Source organism: Scylla paramamosain, chromosome 20 (genome assembly GCF_035594125.1).
Source record: "Scylla paramamosain isolate STU-SP2022 chromosome 20, ASM3559412v1, whole genome shotgun sequence".
NCBI lineage: Eukaryota > Metazoa > Arthropoda > Malacostraca > Decapoda > Portunidae > Scylla > Scylla paramamosain.
Genome location: NC_087170.1, coordinates 16,126,230 through 16,146,494, shown reverse-complemented (window position 1 = coordinate 16,146,494; position 20,265 = coordinate 16,126,230). Strand labels below are relative to the sequence as shown.

Genomic DNA, 20,265 nt, shown 5'->3' with positions numbered 1-20,265 from the left:
TCAGTAGGAAGAAAAAAATCCACTACACACACACACACACACACACACACACACACACACACACACACACACACCGATTACGATATAATGAAAGTTTAAATATTGTTGTAATTTTCTGGGTAATCGCTAGATCTGAATTTTGTGTCTTCTGAGAAATGAGAGTAATCTACATATGGATCATTAAAAGAGGATTGGAGGGATGGAGTGTAGGGGAGTTGTTGGTAATTGAGGTTGTGACGTTGTTGTTTCGTTTTGTTTAGTTGCTGCTCCTGTCATATTTAGTATTATGCTATTTATTGTGTGTGTGTGTGTGTGTGTGTGTGTGTGTGTGTGTGTGTGTGTGTGTGTGTGTGTGTGTGTGCGTATTCACTTAAGGATCAGAAATAAGCTTATCATTACTTAAGATGTTTCATTAATTTTTATCATAAATACACTGAACTCGACTCGTTGTATTGCCTGTGGGGTACAGGCGTGGCGTGCTGCTGGGGCAGGTGCCGGTTGTCGTTTCTTTCGCCGCAGCGCCTTAGTACCCATACCTGTTGCCCAGGAAGTTGCTGCGGATGACGGTGGTGCCACGTGATCCGTAGCCGCCGTTGCCAAGACCGCCAGAGATTACTCTGACGCCGCCAGTTCCGTAGCCGCCGTTGCCAAAACCGCCAGCTCCCAAGATGGAACCGCCGGAAACCACACTGACGCCGCCATTTCCGTAGCCGCCGTTTCCAAGACCGCCAGAGATTACTCTGACACCGCCATTTCCGTAGCCACCGTTGCCAAGACCGCCGGAGATTACTCTGACGCCGCCATTTCCGTAGCCGCCGTTGCCAAGACCGCCAGAGATTACTCTGACGCCGCCATTTCCGTAACCGCCGTTGCCAAGACCGCCAGAGATTACACTGACGCCGCCATTTCCGTAGCCGCCGTTGCCAAAACCTCCAGTTCTGAAGCCGGAACCTCCGGAAATCACCCTGACGCCGCCATTTCCGAAGCCGCCATAGCCGGAGTTGCCAGAAGCGAAGGTAACGCCACCGGAGCCGTAGCCGCCAGAGCCCAGGCTGACGACTCTGGAGCCGCCGGTTCCAAAACCGCCGGAGCCAAGATTGAGGAAGCTGGAGCCGCCGGATCCGTACCTGTTAGATACCAAGCCCCCTGCGTTGCAGGAGGCCAGCAGGGCGAGAGAGAGTGCGACCACCAGGGCGTTCTGGGGAAGGAGAGACGTGTGAGAGGAATGGCACGCCAGAGTGCAGGAGGCGCCGCAGCAGGCTGAGGAGGAGGGAGGGTGAGAGGACTTACCATGATGCTATCTGCTGAGCTGCAAGTCAGACTGATCTGCTGTCTGTAGGCAGTGCTCGCATTTATAGTTGAGCTTGCAGGCCGCGCCACGGGGTCAGATGCCGCCCCAGCACCGATGAAAAGGGGCCAGGCCAGCTATGTTGAGTCACTATAAGATTTCTTTTTTGCGAAGGAGGAAAAACGAAAGTGTCTGTAGTTGTATCCAGCATCAGTGTGGAGTGGAGGGGATACGCCTTATGACCTGCCCTGTTTGGGTTTACTTTGTTGGTGTTGCTTTAGCGGCCGCTTTCGTAAATCTTGTATATTTTTTTTCCTTTCGTCATTTTTCAACGTAAGTATTGGGCGATTTACCTATCTGTCTCCTCCGTCACCCCTTAGTCAGCCTCTCAATCATTAACTCCCCTCCGCTGCTCCCACAGTCACCCTCCTCACCACTCCCGCCACCGCCCTTCCATCGTCCCCTCAAACACTCACACACCTCACCCCTCCGTCAGTCCATCCAACATTCTCTGAATTAACACTTGAGGAAATGAGCCTCTCAAATTCCCATCTTGTAATTTGCGTTTTTTTTTTTCTTCAAGTGAAATTAACTAAAAAAAAAAATGTTTCCGTTTCCCATTCTTCCCGTTTTTTCTTCATCTTCATTTTCTTTCCTTCCTTATCCTTCCTTCGTTTTCCCTTCCCGCAGAGCCTCCTTATTCTCTCCTCTCCCCGCCAAGACTATCCCTGCTTTTCTTTCTTCTGCTCTTTACACTTTTCCTTTATAACCTTTTGCTATTATACCTATTCTCTCTCTCTCTCTCTCTCTCTCTCTCTCTACTACGCACCCATACTTTGTTAATTGATCGAAATTTCTGGTAATGCTCGTTATTGCTATTGATGTTTGATATTTGCTTAGATGAGCGTTGATTGGTTAATTGGGTCACGGCACCACAACGAGCCCACACTGCCCCAGTAGTCTTGACTGAATAGCTGTGTAGTGTCAGATATGCTGAATCATATTAATTTAGGAGATTTAGGAGTTGCGATTCTTTTGGGTACGAACTTCACTCATTTACTTGTATTTTAATCCCTCGTACTTTTCCCCTTCTTTCTTCATCCCCCTCTCCACCCCACCTCTCTCTCTCTCTCTCTCTCTCTCTCTCTCTCTCTCTCTCTCTCTCTCTCTCTCTCTCTCTCTCTCATAAATATCATCCGTCTCCCTTCTTTTTTTCATTTCCTGCCTTCATTCCCTTTATTATTCCCCCTCCTTCGTCTCTCATTCATTCCCATCCCTCTCTCCCCTTCTTCATCTCCCTACCTAATCTCCCTCAATAAACCCCCTCCGTCTCCCTTTTTTCCTTCATTTCCTGCCTTCATCACCTTTATTAATCCCCCTCCTTCGTCTATTCTCCTTCCTCTCTCCCTCACTATTCCTCCTCCTCTTACCAGTCCCTCCTCCCGTCTCCTCCCCTTCCCTCCTCTCAGTGCCAGCATTCTCTAGCATTCTCCTCGCACCTCCCCACCTTGACCTGCGGAAGATTTGAGGTCAATATTATAATGATTACAGTTGTCAGTTGCTCACCTCATTCTCACGAGAGCCAAGCGGGAGGAACCCAAGGAGAACACCTGAGACAATAATTAGGTCGGTTATTGATAAAACACAGGTGATGCAAAGAGCGTTTTTTTCCGTCCAGTGTTCCCCGCGTAAAAAAATGTCTGATAAAACCTGTGTGTGATAGAGCAGCCGCCACTGATACTGCTCTATAGGGACGGTGAGGTTATGTTAGTTTAGTTACCATCCCTCCATGGCATGACAGGGGATTGAGTTTTTTTTTTTTTTTCTTATGTAGGAGGGACAGCGGCCATGGGGAACAAAAATCTAATAAAAAAAAGTTCACTGTGATGCGTAATGTAATGTTGATCGTTTCTTTCTGTGATGTGACTTACGCTGTTATATCTCATTACTGTTTGTCTGTATTTATTCCTTGATTTGTATTCTTTCTTTATTTTCCTCCTATAAGCCAGAAATCATATGATATAACCAAACGTAACCTAACCTAACCAAACCAAACCTAACCAAACTAAATCTCTCTCTCTCTCTCTCTCTCTCTCTCTCTCTCTCTCTCTCTCTCTCTCTCTCTCTCTCTCTCTCTCTCTCTCTCTGTCATGAATTGTATATATGTGCTTTAAGTATCTCTTCAGTACTTCGGTGCACTTCCCATGGTGTAGTTTCTCTCCCTGCACACCTCCGGGACCCTCTTCAAGTCCTGAGGCTCCTTTGTGCTTACTTCATTAGGGGGAACGTAAGAGTGAGGGGGGAGGAACACTTGAGTGAGAGGAAGAGGGATGGGAAGGAGAGTGAGGGCTGTGGAATGAGATGGTAAACTAACATAAATAGGTTGGTACATACATGCATGCATCCATACATACAAACATTCATGCATACACACATACACATATATAAATAGATAAATAGTTAGATAGATAGACTTCACGTCAAATGGCAAGACGGTAAATCCACACTTACTCACAGATAGGTATGAAGGTGAAGAAACATAGTCATTGCTTGTTCATCAGTCATACGCAAAATCATGAAGAGAAGTGTCATGATAGAAAACGGGACGCTGCTGGTGTAACACGGGTGAATGTGACAAAGACAGGTGTATTGTGTTACCGTACCTATATTTACAAGTGTGTGTGTGTGTGTGTGTGTGTGTGTGTGTGTGTGTGTGTGTGTGTGTGTGTGTGTGTGTGTGCGCGCGCGCGCGTCTCCATGCCCCCAGTGCTAAGCGTAGGGCTAAGCGGAGGGCCTGGACGCAGGAAAGTTCCCGCAAACACTGCGCATGTGCGAACAGTCTCCCCTCGTGATTGGCCGCCACCTTCTCATCAGCTAACCTAACCTAACCTAACCTTAACTTAACCTAACTACCCTGTACCAAATTACTGGATAATGTCTCTTACTTATTAAAACACATTATTTCGGCTATGTTAGGTTATGTTAGTTAAGTTAGATCAGGTTAGTTAGGTTAGGTTAAGTTAGGTTAGGTTAGCTAATGAGAAGGTGGCGATCAATCACGAAGCAAAACTTCTCGCACCAATCACAAGGCAAGACTGCTCGCACATGCACAGTGTGCCGTGACTCTACGTGCAGGCCGTCCCGTGTACATGGGGTCACGTCGAGCGCAGGAAAACATGAGGTGGAAGTTGCAAGTATTTTATTGTAGTTTTACCAACAGCGTAGTTTCTCCGGCGTAAGTTTTGGACGCACACCTGGTCCCCGACACCACACATGAGCGCGGCGCTCAGGTGGTGCAGGTGTGACGTGCCTGTCTGAGGAGGAGGAGGAGGAACAGTGTGTTATGTACAGGTGGTCGAGGTCTTTCAAGACACGAGTGCGTTGTCGCTGAAGGAGCCTGGGAGTCTTATTTGCCGTAGCCGTAGTATCCTCCTCCGCCGCCGCCTCCGCCGCCGCCGCCGCCGCCGCCGCCGTGGCCGCCGACGAAGCCACCGCCAATGCCACCGCCGCCGTAGCCTCCAGAGACGTGAACCACCCTCGTGACTCCACCAATGCGTCCTCCACCAAGACCGCCGCCGCCATAGCCGCCGCCATAGCCGCCGCCGAATCCGCCGCCGAGTCCACCACCGAATCCACCACCGTAGCCGCCGCCGCCACCGCCGCCAATGAATCCACCACCGAATCCGCCACCACCGTAACCTCCGCCGCCGCCGCCGCCGCCGCCGCCGCCTCCGTGTCCGCCAGACACAACCACCCTGGTGGAGACTCCTCCGACATGTCCGCCGCCGCCGTGCCCGCCGTAGATGATGCCGGCGCTGCAGGAGGCCAGCAGGAGGCTGACGCCGAGGGCGATTGGGAGGACTGTCTGTGGAAGGAGGAAGGGGTGAGAGGTGGCAGGAGGAGAGAGCGCGGAGCGAGGCAACCTCCGCCCCTGCAAACACAGCAGCAGCATCAGAGTGCTGGCCAAGCAAGGAGGGAAGAGTGCTTACCATGCTGCTCACTGCTGACTGAGTCGCCAAAGTGACTTGCCTCCCTGGGCTGGCGGCGCCATATATACCTGCCAAGCAGCAGGCGGCTCTGGCGGCCTTCAGTGCAGGTTGTCGTGTCACTGCAGTGGGGAAGGGGGAGAGGGAAGGATGGCCATTACATAGCACATAAGGAGTACATTATTTGCCCCCTCAAATTCTTTTTCACTAAAATTTTTCCGTGTAGAATATACTGCACTCTGTTCAACATTCTCAGTTTTTTTTTTTCTCTTTTTTTTTCTTTTGAGGTGATTACATTTGTTTTAACCTTTTTTATATATTATATTGGGTGTCGGTGCGTGGATGTTACTGGTGACTCTAATAATAATGATAACAATGCAAAAAATGACAACAATGCTAATAATAATAATAATAATAATAATAATAATAATAATAATAATAATGATAATAATGATAATAGTAAAATAACCACAACAATGCAATTATGGTAATGGAGACAGAAGAGTTATCCTAATCGTCATCATCAGCCTGTATGAGTGAGTGTTTGCAGGACTGTGGCGTCCTGCAGCCCACAGGGCCACATCTACGCACGCTGACTTCTGGTACCTCGACGCGGTACCACGAAGTAAAGCTGTGGTAAATTACTGCACCATATTTGTAAGGGCATGGTGCTGTTCGGGTCGTGGGGGAAGGGATTCGTTGTAAATCATCACATATTCGCGTTAAGTAGCTACAAGACGCTTCACACCTGTCATTGGCACGGTATGACGGGACTGATTGGGCGTCAGGTGGACTGATGTGGAAACACTGAGTTCTGGTCTCGCCTGTCAAGTATGGTGCACGTGGTAGACTGATTTAGGTCTCCCAAATGTGCCCTCAGGCTGCAGTGTTCAGTTAATGAGTGGGAGAAGCTCAGTGATTGGGCCTTCTAAACAAGTGAAACAGTGCCTCTGTCTTCACCAGCGCAGGCCACGGCAGGTGTGTGTATTGAAACAGTGCCTCTGTCTTCACCAGCGCAGGCCACGGCAGGTGTGTGTATTGAAACAGTGCCTCTGTCTTCACCAGCGCAGGCCACGGCAGGTGTGTGTATTGAAACAGTGCCTCTGTCTTCACCAGCGCAGGCCACGGCAGGTGTGTGTATTGAAACAGTGCCTCTGTCTTCACCAGCGCAGGCCACGGCAGGTGTGTGTATTGAAACAGTGTCTCTGTCTTCACCAGCGCAGGCCACGGCAGGTGTGTGTATTGAAACAGTGCCTCTGTCTTCACCAGCGCAGGCCACGGCAGGTGTGTGTATTGAAACAGTACCTGGCTTCACCACCGCAGGCCACGGCAGATGTTTGAATTGGAATGGCGTTTTTCTGCCGCCCTGCAGTATTCTATAATGACAAGCAAATTGCACTCCCCAGGGCCGCCTCAGCCTGCGTCAGATGAACCCCCAAGGTGAAGCATTACCTGTGCCCTACACACGGCCCTCTTTCACGTACCATCATTACAGTACACCCACGCCACACACACTGGTGTGGGTTCTTCTGTTATAATGGTGTCTCTACCTGTACCTCACCTGGAGTGCTCTTATTGGTATTTATGGACCATGTCCACATTTCCGAGAGTATTTTACTGTGCGTTAACCTGTTTTGACATCAGACATCGCATTGGGGCACTTGACCGGAGGTACTCTAGCGCCTCAGGAAGTCGGATTCACTAATAATATCTCCGATGCTGCCGGAAGTTTTACTTGATGTGTATGTGTGATAGTACATTGCAGATAGCATAGACCTAATCTTCAGGAGAGTGACATGCTGCGTTGTGGTGGACACGTGGTGTCTGTGCCGCCAGTGCTAAGCGTACGCTGGAGATGGGATAACGCCAAGCGCAGGAAAACATGAGGTGGAAGTTGCAAGTATTTTATTGTAGTTTTACCAACAGCGTAGTTTCTCCGGCGTAAGTTTTGGACGCACACCTGGTCCCCGCCACCACGCGTGGGCGCGGCGCTCAGGTGGTGCAGGTGTGACGTGCCTGTCTGAGGAGGAGGAGGAGGAGCAGTGTGTTATGTACAGGTGGTCGAGGTCTTTCAAGACACGAGTGTGTTGTCGCTGAAGGAACCTGGGAGTCTTATTTGCCGTAGCCGTAATATCCTCCTCCGCCGCCGCCGCCGCCGCCGCCGCCGCCGTGGCCGCCGATGAAGCCACCGCCAATGCCGCCGCCGCCGCCGTAGCCTCCGGAGACATGAACCACCCTCGTGACTCCACCAATGCGTCCTCCACCAAGACCGCCGCCGCCATAGCCGCCGCCATAGCCGCCGCCGAATCCGCCGCCGAGTCCACCACCGAATCCACCACCGAATCCACCTCCGTAGCCGCCGCCGCCACCTCCGCCAATGAATCCACCACCGAATCCGCCACCACCGTAGCCTCCGCCGAAGCCGCCGCCGCCTCCATGTCCGCCAGACACAACCACCCTGGTGGAGACTCCGCCGACATGTCCGCCGCCGCCGTGGCCGCCGTAGATGATGCCGGCGCTGCAGAAGGCCAGCAGGAGGCTGACGCCGAGGGCGATTGGGAGGACTGTCTGTGGAAGGAGGAAGGGGTGAGAGGTGGCAGGAGGAAAGAGCGCGGAGCGAGGCAACCTCCGTCCCTGCAAACACAGCAGCAGCATCAGAGTGCTGGCCAAGCAAGGAGGGAAGAGTGCTTACCATGCTGCTCACTGCTGACTGAGTCGCCAAAGTGACTTGCCTCCCTGGGCTGGCGGCGCCATATATACCTGCCAAGCAGCAGGCGGCTCTGGCGGCCTTCAGTGCAGGTTGTCGTGTCACTGCAGTGGGGAAGGGGGAGAGGGAAGGATGGCCATTACATAGCACATAAGGAGTACATTATTTGCCCCCCTCAAATTCTTTTTGACTAAAACCCTTCTTCCGTGTAGAGTTTACTGCATTCCCTTCAACGTTCTTTTTTATTCCAGCTATCTTTTTTTTTTTTCCTTTTTTTTTTTACTTACTAAGTTTTTTTTTTTTTAAGGTGAAATCTGTTTAAATTTCAATTTCAGTGTGTACAAACCGTCCATATAAACACAAAAGATTATTAATTCAAAATACATACATGTTTCACTTTTAAGTTAGGAACCTGTTTCTATTTTCAGATAAAATTTTGAATTCAAAACTTTCTGTTTTTTTTTTTTTTTTCCAAAGGCTGGCCCTGCACAAAAGCACAAACAATTTTTGTGATAGAAAAGCTTCTCTCTAAACTACAGAATTTCAAATCATGAAAAGTAGAAGAAATGTGTTAACTTAGAAAAATTCATATCAGTTAATAGTGAGTATTTTTATTTTCTTTACTCAGTTTAAAGGTGAAATGTGATTAAAATTAAATATTATTATTTATAGACTTTTCCTATGAACCCGAAAGAATATTCAAAATACGCACAATATGTCACTTTAAGTAAGCAATATATATATACATCTATTATTAGATAAAATTTTGATTGTTATTTTTTTTCTATTTTTTTTTTTTTTTAAGGTCTGGAGCAGAAAAAATTCCGATTAAAATGTTTTCCTCTTAATTACAGAATTTCAAATCATGAAAATCAGAAGAAAAATACTGATAGATTTATATAAATCAGTAAATGTGTGTATGTGTGTTTGTCTTCTTACTTTCTAAACATCGTTTGAAAATAAAATATGATTGAAGTTAGATATGCACGGTCCCTATGAACAGAAAAGAATATCTAACATCCGTACGATAGGTCCCCTTTAATTAAGGAAGATATTGTTATTATCAGATAAAATTTTGAGGTAAAAATTTTCCTTTTGCTTTGTAAAGTCCAGACCTGAACAAAAAAAATGTTATTTAAAAAAAAAATATCTTTAAACTATGTAATTTTAAATCATAAAAAGTGGAAGAAAACTTTAATTATGAATCATTTATATCAATAAAAAGGTGCGTTTTTTACTTTCCAAATTTTGTTTACAAATCAAATGTGGTTAAATTTTGTCTAGTTATTATCTACGAACCGCTCCTGTGATCAGAACAGATTTTTTTTTTTTTTTATGTAAGAAGGACGCGGACCTGGAACAACAAAAGAACAAAACAAAACAATAATCCTAATGACGTGCCAGTACCCCACAAAAAAAAAAAAAAAAATAAGAGTCATTCAAATTTAAGGATAAGTGCCTTCAGATCAACCTCTTGAAAGAGTTTAAGTCATAGGAAGGAGGAAATGCTGAAGCAGGCAAAAAGTTCAAGAATTTATCATAAAAAAATTAACAAATAATTGAGAATACTGTTCAGCGATTGCATTACAGAGTTAGACAGAAGAGGGGTGAGACAAAGTAGATAATCTTGTACAGCGAAACCACGACAGAAGTTGAGACATGCAGTTAACAAGATTAGAAGAGCAGTTAGCGTAGAAATATTGGCAGAAGATAGCAAGAGATGCAACACTGCGGCGATGAGACAGAGGCCGAAGACAGACAGTTTGAGGAAAGTTGATAAGACGAATTGCTTTTGATTCCACCCTGTTTAGAGGACCAGTTTGATCGGAATCCCCCTACACATGTGAAGTGTGTTAAATAGTGTGTGTGTGTGTGTGTGTGTGTGTGTGTGTGTGTGTGTGGGTGTGTGTGTGGGTGTGTGTGTGTGTGTGTGTGTGTGTGTGTGTCTTTGCGTCTGTTTATCTATCTATCTATCTATCTATTTGTACGCGTGTATGTGTCTCTTTATCTTTCTATCTGTCTATCTGTGTGTGTGTGTGTATGTGTGTGTGTGTGTGTGTGTGTGTGTGTGTGTGTGTGTGTGTCTGTGCGTTTATTTATCTATCTATCTATCTGTCTGTGCGCGTGTGTGCGTGTATGTGTCTGTTTATCTGTCTATCTGTCTATCTGTGTGTGTGTGTGTGTGTGTGTTTCTCCGTGCCGCCAGTGCTAGATATGGTTGAGATGGGTTCTCGCCGAGCGCAGGAAAACATGAGGTGGAAGTTGCAAGTATTTTATTGTAGTTTTACCAACAGCGTAGTTTCTCCGGCGTAAGTTTTGGACGCACACCTGGTCCCCGCCACCACGCGTGGGCGCGGCGCTCAGGTGGTGCAGGTGTGACGTGCCTGTCTGAGGAGGAGGAGGAGGAGCAGTGTGTTATGTACAGGTGGTCGAGGTCTTTCAAGACACGAGTGCGTTGTCGCTGAAGGAGCCTGGGAGTTTTATTTGCCGTAGCCGTAATATCCTCCTCCGCCGCCGCCGCCGCCGCCGCCGCCGCCGCCGTGGCCGCCGATGAAGCCACCGCCAATGCCGCCGCCGCCGTAGCCTCCAGAGACGTGAACCACCCTCGTGACTCCACCAATGCGTCCTCCACCAAGACCGCCGCCGCCATAGCCGCCGCCATAGCCGCCGCCGAATCCGCCGCCGAGTCCACCACCGAATCCACCACCGAATCCACCTCCGTAGCCGCCGCCGCCACCGCCGCCAATGAATCCACCACCGAATCCGCCACCACCGTAGCCGCCGCCGCCGCCGCCGCCGCCGCCTCCGTGTCCGCCAGACACAACCACCCTGGTGGAGACTCCGCCGACATGTCCGCCGCCGCCGTGCCCGCCGTAGATGATGCCGGCGCTGCAGGAGGCCAGCAGGAGGCTGACGCCGAGGGCGACTGGGAGGACTGTCTGTGGAAGGAGGAAGGGGTGAGAGGTGACAGGAGGAGAGAGCGCGGAGTGAGGCAACCTCCACCCCTGCAAGCACAGCAGCAGCAGCAGCAGCAGCAGACTGCTGGCCAAGCAAGGAGGAAAGAGTGCTTACCATGCTGCTCACTGCTGACTGAGTCGCCAAAGTGACTTGCCTCCCTGGGCTGGCGGCGCCATATATACCTGCCAAGCAGCAGGCGGCTCTGGCGGCCTTCAGTGCAGGTTGTCGCGTCACTGCAGTGGGGAAGGGGGAGAGGGAAGGATGGCCATTACATAGCACACAAGGAGTACATTATTTGCCCCCCTCAAATTCTTTTTGACTAAAATTTTTCCGTGTAGAATATACTGCACTCTGTTCAACATTCTCAGGTTTTTTTTTTCTTTTTTTTTCTTTTGAGGTGATTACATTTGTTTTAACCTTTTTTATATATCATATTTAGTGTTGGTGCGTGGATGTTACTGGTGACTCTAATAATAATGATAAGGATGCGAAAAATGACAACAATGCTAATAATAATAATAATAATAATAATAATAATAATAATAATAATAATAATAATAATAATAATAATAAAATAACCACAACAATGCAATTATGGTAATGGAGACAGAAGAGTTATCCTAATCGCCATCATCAGCCTGTATGAGTGAGTGTTTGCAGGACTGTGGCGTCCTGCAGCCCACAGGGACACATCTACGCACGCTGACTTCTGGTACCTCGACGCGGTACCACGAAGTAAAGCTGTGGTAAATTACTGCACCATATTTATAAGGGCATGGTGCTGTTCGGGTGGTGGGGGAAGGGATTCGTTGTAAATCATCGCATATTCGCGTTAAGTAGCTACAAGACGCTTCACACCTGTCATTGGCACGGTATGACGGGACTGATTGGGCGTCAGGTGGACTGATGTGGAAACATTGAGTTCTGGTCTCGCCTGTCAAGTATGATGCACGTGGTGGACTGAATTAGGTCTCCCATATGTGCCCTCAGGCTGCAGTGTTCAGTTACTGAGTGGGAGAAGCTCAGTGATTGGGCCTTCTAAACAAGTGAAACAGTGCCTCTGTCTTCACCAGCGCAGGCCACGGCAGGTGTGTGTATTGAAACAGTGCCTGTCTTCACCAGCGCAGGCCACGGCAGGTGTGTGTATTGAAACAGTGCCTCTGTCTTCACCAGCGCAGGCCACGGCAGGTGTGTGTATTGAAACAGTGCCTCTGTCTTCACCAGCGCAGGCCACGGCAGGTCGCAGGCCACGGCAGGTGTGTGTATTGAAACAGTGCCTGGCTTCACCAGCGCAGGCCACGGCAGGTGTGTGTATTGAAACAGTGCTTCTGCCTTCACCACCGCAGGCCACGGCAGATGTTTGAATTGGAATGGCGTTTTTCTGCCACCCTTCAGTATTCTATAATGACAAGCAAATTGCACTCCCCAGGGCCGCCTCAGCCTGCGTCAGATGAACCCCCAAGGTGAAGCATTGCCTGTGCCTTCACGTCCCGCCTCCCACAGATGCTTCAACTAAAGTGTTACCTCGCCCTACACACGGCCCTCTTTCACGTACCATCATTACAGTACACCCACGCCACACACACTGGTGTGAGTTCTTCTGTTATAATGGTGTCTCTACCTGTACCTCACCTGGAGTGCTCTTATTGGTATTTATGGACCATGTCCACATTTCCGAGAGTATTTTACTGTGCGTTAACCTGTTCTGACTTCAGACATCGGATTGGGGCACTTGACTGGAGGTACTCTAGCGCCTCAGGAAGTCGGGTTCACTAATAATATCTCCGATGCTGCCGGAAGTTTTACTTGATGTGTATGTGTGATAGTACATTGCAGATAACATAGACCTAATCTTCAGGTGAGTGACATGCTGCGTTGTGGTGGACACGTGGTGTCTGTGCCGCCAGTGCTAAGCGTACGGTGGAGATGAGGTAACGCCAAGCGCAGGAAAACATGAGGTGGAAGTTGCAAGTATTTTATTGTAGTTTTACCAACAGCGTAGTTTCTCCGGCGTAAGTTTTGGACGCACACCTGGTCCCCGCCACCACGCGTGGGCGCGGCGCTCAGGTGGTGCAGGTGTGGCGTGCCAGTCTGAGGAGGAGGAGGAGGAGCAGTGTGTTATGTACAGGTGGTCGAGGTCTTTCAAGACACGAGTGTGTTGTCGCTGAAGGAGCCTGGGAGTCTTATTTGCCGTAGCCGTAATATCCTCCGCCGCCGCCGCCGCCGCCGCCGCCGCCGCCGTGGCCACCGATGAAGCCACCGCCAATGCCGCCGCCGCCGTAGCCTCCGGAGACATGAACCACCCTCGTGACTCCACCAATGCGTCCTCCACCAAGACCGCCGCCGCCATAGCCGCCGCCATAGCCGCCGCCGAATCCACCGCCGAGTCCACCACCGAATCCACCACCGAATCCACCACCGTAGCCGCCTCCGCCACCTCCGCCAATGAATCCACCACCGAATCCGCCACCACCGTAGCCGCCGCCGCCGCCGCCGCCGCCGCCTCCATGTCCGCCAGACACAACCACCCTGGTGGAGACTCCGCCGACATGTCCGCCGCCGCCGTGGCCGCCGTAGATGATGCCGGCGCTGCAAGAGGCCAGCATGAGGCTGAAGCCGAGGGCGACTGGGAGGACTGTCTGTGGAAGGAGGAAGGGGTGAGAGGTGGCAGGAGAAGTGAGCGCGGAGCGAGGCAACCTCCGCCCCAGCAAGTACAGCAGCAGCAGCAGCAGACTTCTGGCCAAGCAAGGAGGAAAGAGTGCTTACCATGCTGCTCACTGCTGACTGAGTCGCCAAAGTGACTTGCCTCCCTGGGCTGGCGGCGCCATATATACCTGCCAAGCAGCAGGCGGCTCTGGCGGCCTTCAGTGCAGGTTGTCGTGTCACTGCAGTGGGGAAGGGGGAGAGGGAAGGATGGCCATTACATAGCACATAAGGAGTACATTATTTGCCCCCCTCAAATTTTTTTTGACTAAAACCCTTCTTCCGTGTAGAGTTTACTGCATTCCCTTCAACTTTCTTTCTTATTCCAGCTATCTTTTTTTTATTTTCCTTTTTTTTTTTTTTTTACTTAGTAAGTTTTTTTTTTTTTTAAGGTGAAATCTGTTTAAATTTCAATTTCAGTGTGTACAAACCGTCCAGATAAACACAAAAGATTATGAACTCAAAATACATACATGTTTCACTTTTAAGTTAGGAACCTGTTTCTATTTTCAGATAAAATTTTGAATTCAAAACTTTTTTCTGTTTTTTTTTTTTTCCAAAGGCTGGCCCTGCACAAAAGCACAAACAATTTTTTGTGATAGAAAAGCTTCTCTCTAAACTACAGAATTTCAAATCATGAAAAGTAGAAGAAATGTGTTAACTTAGAAAAATTCATATCAGTTAATAGTGAGTATTTTTACTTTCTTTACTCAGTTTGAAGGTGAAATGTGATTAAAGTTAAATATTATTATTTATAGACTTTTCCTATGAACCCGAAAGAATATTCAAAATACGCACAATATGTCACTTTAAGTAAGCAATATATATATATACATCTATTATTAGATAAAATTTTGATTGTTATTTTTTTCTATTTTTTTTTTTTTAAGGTCTGGAGCAGAAAAAATTCCGATTAAAATGTTTTCCTCTTAATTACAGAATTTCATATCATGAAAATCAGAAGAAAAATACTGATAGATTTATATAAATCAGTAAATGTGTGTATGTGTGTTTGTCTTCTTACTTTCTAAACATCGTTTGAAAATAAAATATGATTGAAGTTAGATATGCACGGTCCCTATGAACAGAAAAGAATATTTAACATCCGTACGATAGGTCCCCTTTAATTAAGGAAGATATTGTTATTATCAGATAAAATTTTGAGGTAAAAATTAATCATTTATATCAATAAAAAGGTGCGTTTATTACTTTCCAAACTTTGTTTACAAATCAAATGTAGTTAAATTTTGTCTAGTTATCTACGCAGCGCTCCTGTGATCACAACAGATTTTTTTTTTTTTTATGTAAGAAGGACGCGGACCTGGAGCAACAAAAGAACAAAACAAAACAATAATCCTAATGACGTGCCAGTACCCCACAAAAAAACAAAAAATAAGTCATTCAAATTTGAGGATAAGTGCCTTCAGATCAACCTCTTGAAAGAGTTTAAGTCATAGGAAGGAGGAAATGCTGAAGCAGGCAAAAAGTTCAAGAATTTATCATAAAAAATTTAACAAATAATTGAGAATAATGTTCAGCGATTGCATTACAGAGTTAGACAGAAGAGGGGTGAGACAAAGTAGATAATCTTGTACAGCGAAACCACGACAGAAGTTGAGACATGCAGTTAACAAGATTAGAAGAGCAGTTAGCGTAGAAATATTGGCAGAAGATAGCAAGAGATGCAACACTGCGGCGATGAGACAGAGGCCGAAGACAGACAGTTTGAGGAAAGTTGATAAGACGAATTGCTTTTGATTCCACCCTGTTTAGAAGACCAGTTTGATCGGAATCCCCCTATACATGTGAAGTGTGTTAAATAGTGTGTGTGTGTGTGTGTGTGTGTGTGTGTGTGTGTGTGTGTGTGTGTGTGTGGGTGTGTGTGTGGGTGTGTGTGTGTGTCTTTGCGTCTGTTTATCTATCTATCTATCTATCTATTTGTACGCGTGTATGTGTCTCTTTATCTTTCTATCTGTCTATCTGTGTGTGTGTGTGTGTGTGTGTGTGTGTGTGTGTGTCTGTGTGTGTGTGTGTGTGTGTGTGTGTGTGTGTGTGTGTGTGTGTGTGTGTGTGTGTATGTGTCTGTTTGTTTGTTTATCTATCTATCTATCTGTCTGTGCTCGTGTGTGCGTGTACGAGTATGTGTCTGTTTATCTGTCTATCTGTCTATCTGTGTGTGTGTGTGTGTGTGTTTCTCCGTGCCGCCAGTGCTAGATATGGTTGAGATGGGTTCTCGCCGAGCGCAGGAAAACATGAGGTGGAAGTTGCAAGTATTTTATTGTAGTTTTACCAACAGCGTAGTTTCTCCGGCGTAAGTTTTGGACGCACACCTGGTCCCCGCCACCACGCGTGGGCGCGGCGCTCAGGTGGTGCAGGTGTGACGTGCCTGTCTGAGGAGGAGGAGGAGGAGGAGCAGTGTGTTATGTACAGGTGGTCGAGGTCTTTCAAGACACGAGTGCGTTGTCGCTGAAGGAGCCTGGGAGTCTTATTTGCCGTAGCCGTAATATCCTCCTCCGCCGCCGCCACCGCCGCCGCCGCCGCCGTGGCCGCCGATGAAGCCACCGCCAATGCCGCCGCCGCCGTAGCCTCCAGAGACGTGAACCACCCTCGTGACTCCACCAATGCGTCCTCCACCAAGACCGCCGCCGCCATAGCCGCCGCCATAGCCGCCGCCGAATCCGCCGCCGAGTCCACCACCGAATCCACCACCGAATCCACCTCCGTAGCCGCCGCCGCCACCGCCGCCAATGAATCCACCACCGAATCCGCCACCACCGAATCCGCCACCACCGTAGCCGCCGCCGCCGCCGCCGCCGCCGCCTCCGTGTCCGCCAGACACAACCACCCTGGTGGAGACTCCGCCGACATGTCCGCCGCCGCCGTGCCCGCCGTAGATGATGCCGGCGCTGCAGGAGGCCAGCAGGAGGCTGACGCCGAGGGCGACTGGGAGGACTGTCTGTGGAAGGAGGAAGGGGTGAGAGGTGACAGGAGGAGAGAGCGCGGAGTGAGGCAACCTCCACCCCTGCAAGCACAGCAGCAGCAGCAGCAGCAGACTGCTGGCCAAGCAAGGAGGAAAGAGTTCTTACCATGCTGCTCACTGCTGACTGAGTCGCCAAAGTGACTTGCCTCCCTGGGCTGGCGGCGCCATATATACCTGCCAAGCAGCAGGCGGCTCTGGCGGCCTTCAGTGCAGGTTGTCGCGTCACTGCAGTGGGGAAGGGGGAGAGGGAAGGATGGCCATTACATAGCACACAAGGAGTACATTATTTGCCCCCCTCAAATTCTTTTTGACAAAAATTTTTCCGTGTAGAATATACTGCACTCTGTTCAACATTCTCAGGTTTTTTTTCTTTTTTTTTTTTTTTAGGTGATTACATTTGTTTTAACCTTTTTTATATATTATATTGGGTGTCGGTGCGTGGATGTTACGGGTGACTCTAATAATAATGATAACGATGCGAAAAATGACAACAATGCTAATAATAATAATAATAATAATAATAATAATAATAATAATAATAATAATAATAATGATAATAATAATAATAAAATAACCATAACAATGCAATTATGGTAATGGAGACAGAAGAGTTATCCTAATCGTCATCATCAGCCTGTATGAGTGAGTGTTTGCAGGGCTGTGGCGTCCTGCAGCCCACAGGGACACATCTACGCACGCTGACTTCTGGTACCTCGACGCGGTACCACGAAGTAAAGCTGTGGTAAATTACTGCACCATATTTGTAAGGGCATGGTGCTGTTCGGGTCGTGGGGGAAGGGATTCGTTGTAAATCATCGCATATTCGCGTTAAGTAGCTACAAGACGCTTCACACCTGTCATTGGCACGGTATGACGGGACTGATTGGGCGTCAGGTGGACTGATGTGGAAACATTGAGTTCTGGTCTCGCCTGTCAAGTATGGTGCACGTGGTAGACTGATTTAGGTCTCCCAAATGTGCCCTCAGGCTGCAGTGTTCAGTTACTGAGTGGGAGAAGCTCAGTGATTGGGCCTTCTAAACAACTGAAACAGTGCCTCTGTCTTCACCAGCGCAGGCCACGGCAGGTGTGTGTATTGAAACAGTGCCTGTCTTCACCATCGCATTCCACGGCAGGTGTTTGTATTGAAACAGTGCTTCTGTGTCTTCATCACTGCAGGCCACGGCAGGTGTGTGTATTGAAACAGTGCCTTTCTTCACCACCGCAGGCCACGGCAGGTGTGTGTATTGAAACTGCTTCTGTCTTCACCACCGCAGGCCACGGCAGGTGTTTGTATTGGAATGGCGTTTTCTGTCGCCCTCCAGTATTCTATAATGACAAGCAAATTGCACTCCCCAGGGCCGCCTCAGCCTGCGTCAAATGAACCCCCAAGGTGAAGCATTACCTGTGGCTTCACGTCCCGCCTCCCACAGGTGCTTCAACTAAAGTGTTACCTCGCCCTACACACGGCCCTCTTTCACGTACCATCATTACAGTACACCCACGCTACACACACTGGTGTGGGTTCTTCTGTTATAATGGTGTCTCTACCTGTACCTCACCTGGAGTGCTCTTATTGGTATTTATGGACCATGTCCACATTTCCGAGAGTATTTTACTGTGCGTTAACCTGTTCTGACTTCAGACATCGGATTGGGGCACTTGACCAGAGGTACTCAAGCGCTTCAGGAAGTCGGGTTCACTAATAATATCTCCGATGCTGCCGGAAGTTTTACTTGATGTGTATGTGTGATAGTACATTGCAGATAGCATAGACCTAATCTTCAGGAGAGTGACATGCTGCGTTGTGGTGGACACGTGGTGTCCGTGCCGCCAGTGCTAAGCGTACGGTGGAGATGGGGTAACGCCAAGCGCAGGAAAACATGAGGTGGAAGTTGCAAGTATTTTATTGTAGTTTTACCAACAGCGTAGTTTCTCCGGCGTAAGTTTTGGACGCACACCTGGTCCCCGCCACCACGCGTGGGCGCGGCGCTCAGGTGGTGCAGGTGTGGCGTGCCTGTCTGAGGAGGATGAGGAGGAGCAGTGTGTTATGTACAGGTGGTCGAGGTCTTTCAAGACACGAGTGCGTTGTCGCTGAAGGAGCCTGGGAGTTTTATTTGCCGTAGCCGTAATATCCTCCTCCTCCTCCGCCGCCGCCGCCGTGGCCGCCGATGAAGCCACCGCCAATGCCGCCGCCGCCGTAGCCTCCAGAGACGTGAACCACCCTCGTGACTCCACCAATGCGTCCTCCACCAAGACCGCCGCCGCCATAGCCGCCGCCATAGCCGCCGCCATAGCCGCCGCCGAATCCGCCGCCGAATCCGCCGCCGAATCCACCACCGAATCCACCACCGTAGCCGCCGCCGCCACCGCCGCCAATGAATCCACCACCGAATCCGCCACCACCGTAGCCGCCGCCGCCGCCGCCGCCTCCGTGTCCGCCAGACACAACCACCCTGGTGGAGACTCCGCCGATATGTCCGCCGCCGCCGTGGCCGCCGTAGATGGTGCCGGCGCTGCAGGAGGCCAGCAGGAGGCTGACGCCGAGGGCGACTGGGAGGACTGTCTGTGGAAGGAGGAAGGGGTGAGAGGTGACATGAGGAGAGAGCGCGGAGCGAGGCAATCTCTACCCCTGCAAGTACAGCAGCAGCAGCAGCAGGAGCAGACTGCTGGCCAAGCAAGGAGGGAAGAGTGCTTACCATGCTGCTCACTGATGACTGAGTCGCCAAAGTGACTTGCCACCCTGGGCTGGAGGCGCCATATATACCTGCCAAGCAGCAGGCGGCTCTGGCGGCCTTCAGTGCAGGTTGTCGCGTCACTGCTTTGGTCGAAGGTGAGAGTTGTCACGTACAATAGTCTTCAATAAGATTTTTTTCAGATACCGTAAAATAAATGAAGAGACAGTTACATGTCACACCGTTGACGCATGTCAGTAAGTCATCAGCGAAGCGCCGGAGTTGTAAGGAAATGAGTTCGATTTCTGACCTCTTGTTCAGGAAATTTTTAAGGTTTCGAGCATATTATTTCAAAATATTGTTTCAAAACACATTTATGGCTTTAAACTTCATTCTTGAATCATAACGTGTGTGTGTGTGTGTGTGTGTGTGTGTGTGTGTGTGTGTGTGTGTGTATGTGTGTGTGTAATCTGTCTGTCTGAGTGTCTGTCCTTTCTGTTGTTGTGTCCTAGCATGGGTCACTGCTCCTAGCTTCTCCCATAGGCCTTGCAAACAATCTTCTTTCCTTCACCCCTGCCACGACGTGTTCCTGCACCTCCCTGCCAGCCCCAGTCACGCACCACCACAGACAAAGATACGAACAGATAGATTTATTATTAGCCAGAACTTATTTCGGTTCACTTCACCTTCGTCTCCCTTACTGTTATGGATTCCCACCCCCATGTCTGTTTTGGTCACAAATAAAGGTTTACAGTTTTGTTGCTTTTTTACATGAATCTTTTATGAGGAAATGCAATTGAAGTGTGCATAACTTGGTCTCATTTTCGTTATCTTTGTTCTTCATATTTTAAACTTCATCTTTACTCTATTTTTTTTTCTTTTTTTTCTTTTGTCCTCTGCATTCAGTGCGATTTTTTCATTGATTTTACTTGATATTTTGTTCCATCAGATAGCTTGTTTTCTTAAATATC

The 20,265-nt window shown here is 48.7% G+C and overlaps 7 protein-coding genes across 7 annotated transcripts; all 7 read right to left on the bottom strand.

Moving 5' to 3' along the window:
- Positions 1-394: 394 nt before the first annotated feature.
- Positions 395-1,402, bottom strand: LOC135110696 (acanthoscurrin-2-like). Its single transcript, XM_064023323.1, has 2 exons — positions 1,291-1,402; positions 395-1,198 (listed from the first exon to the last, which is right to left on the bottom strand). Exons 1-2 carry the CDS (start codon positions 1,291-1,293, stop codon positions 524-526), a joined length of 678 nt encoding a protein of 225 aa, XP_063879393.1. The 5' UTR covers positions 1,294-1,402; the 3' UTR covers positions 395-523.
- A 3,068-nt stretch (positions 1,403-4,470) lies between these two features.
- Positions 4,471-5,460, bottom strand: LOC135110768 (ctenidin-3-like). The gene is made up of 2 exons (XM_064023373.1): positions 5,278-5,460; positions 4,471-5,153 (listed from the first exon to the last, which is right to left on the bottom strand). The coding sequence occupies exons 1-2, from the start codon at positions 5,278-5,280 to the stop codon at positions 4,695-4,697; spliced, it is 462 nt and encodes a 153-aa protein (XP_063879443.1). The 5' UTR covers positions 5,281-5,460; the 3' UTR covers positions 4,471-4,694.
- A 1,702-nt stretch (positions 5,461-7,162) lies between these two features.
- On the bottom strand, positions 7,163-8,025 carry LOC135110472 (uncharacterized). The gene is made up of 2 exons (XM_064022830.1): positions 7,967-8,025; positions 7,163-7,842 (listed from the first exon to the last, which is right to left on the bottom strand). Exons 1-2 carry the CDS (start codon positions 7,967-7,969, stop codon positions 7,387-7,389), a joined length of 459 nt encoding a protein of 152 aa, XP_063878900.1. The 5' UTR covers positions 7,970-8,025; the 3' UTR covers positions 7,163-7,386.
- Positions 8,026-10,239: 2,214 nt separating this feature from the next.
- On the bottom strand, positions 10,240-11,187 carry LOC135110471 (uncharacterized). Its single transcript, XM_064022829.1, has 2 exons — positions 11,054-11,187; positions 10,240-10,920 (listed from the first exon to the last, which is right to left on the bottom strand). Exons 1-2 carry the CDS (start codon positions 11,054-11,056, stop codon positions 10,462-10,464), a joined length of 462 nt encoding a protein of 153 aa, XP_063878899.1. The 5' UTR covers positions 11,057-11,187; the 3' UTR covers positions 10,240-10,461.
- Positions 11,188-12,900: 1,713 nt separating this feature from the next.
- LOC135110470 (acanthoscurrin-2-like) lies at positions 12,901-13,829 on the bottom strand. Its single transcript, XM_064022828.1, has 2 exons — positions 13,706-13,829; positions 12,901-13,578 (listed from the first exon to the last, which is right to left on the bottom strand). Exons 1-2 carry the CDS (start codon positions 13,706-13,708, stop codon positions 13,123-13,125), a joined length of 459 nt encoding a protein of 152 aa, XP_063878898.1. The 5' UTR covers positions 13,709-13,829; the 3' UTR covers positions 12,901-13,122.
- Positions 13,830-15,900: 2,071 nt separating this feature from the next.
- LOC135110469 (uncharacterized) lies at positions 15,901-16,878 on the bottom strand. Its single transcript, XM_064022827.1, has 2 exons — positions 16,729-16,878; positions 15,901-16,598 (listed from the first exon to the last, which is right to left on the bottom strand). The coding sequence occupies exons 1-2, from the start codon at positions 16,729-16,731 to the stop codon at positions 16,128-16,130; spliced, it is 474 nt and encodes a 157-aa protein (XP_063878897.1). The 5' UTR covers positions 16,732-16,878; the 3' UTR covers positions 15,901-16,127.
- Positions 16,879-18,510: 1,632 nt separating this feature from the next.
- On the bottom strand, positions 18,511-19,453 carry LOC135110468 (ctenidin-1-like). Its single transcript, XM_064022826.1, has 2 exons — positions 19,319-19,453; positions 18,511-19,185 (listed from the first exon to the last, which is right to left on the bottom strand). The coding sequence occupies exons 1-2, from the start codon at positions 19,319-19,321 to the stop codon at positions 18,733-18,735; spliced, it is 456 nt and encodes a 151-aa protein (XP_063878896.1). The 5' UTR covers positions 19,322-19,453; the 3' UTR covers positions 18,511-18,732.
- Positions 19,454-20,265: the final 812 nt, after the last annotated feature.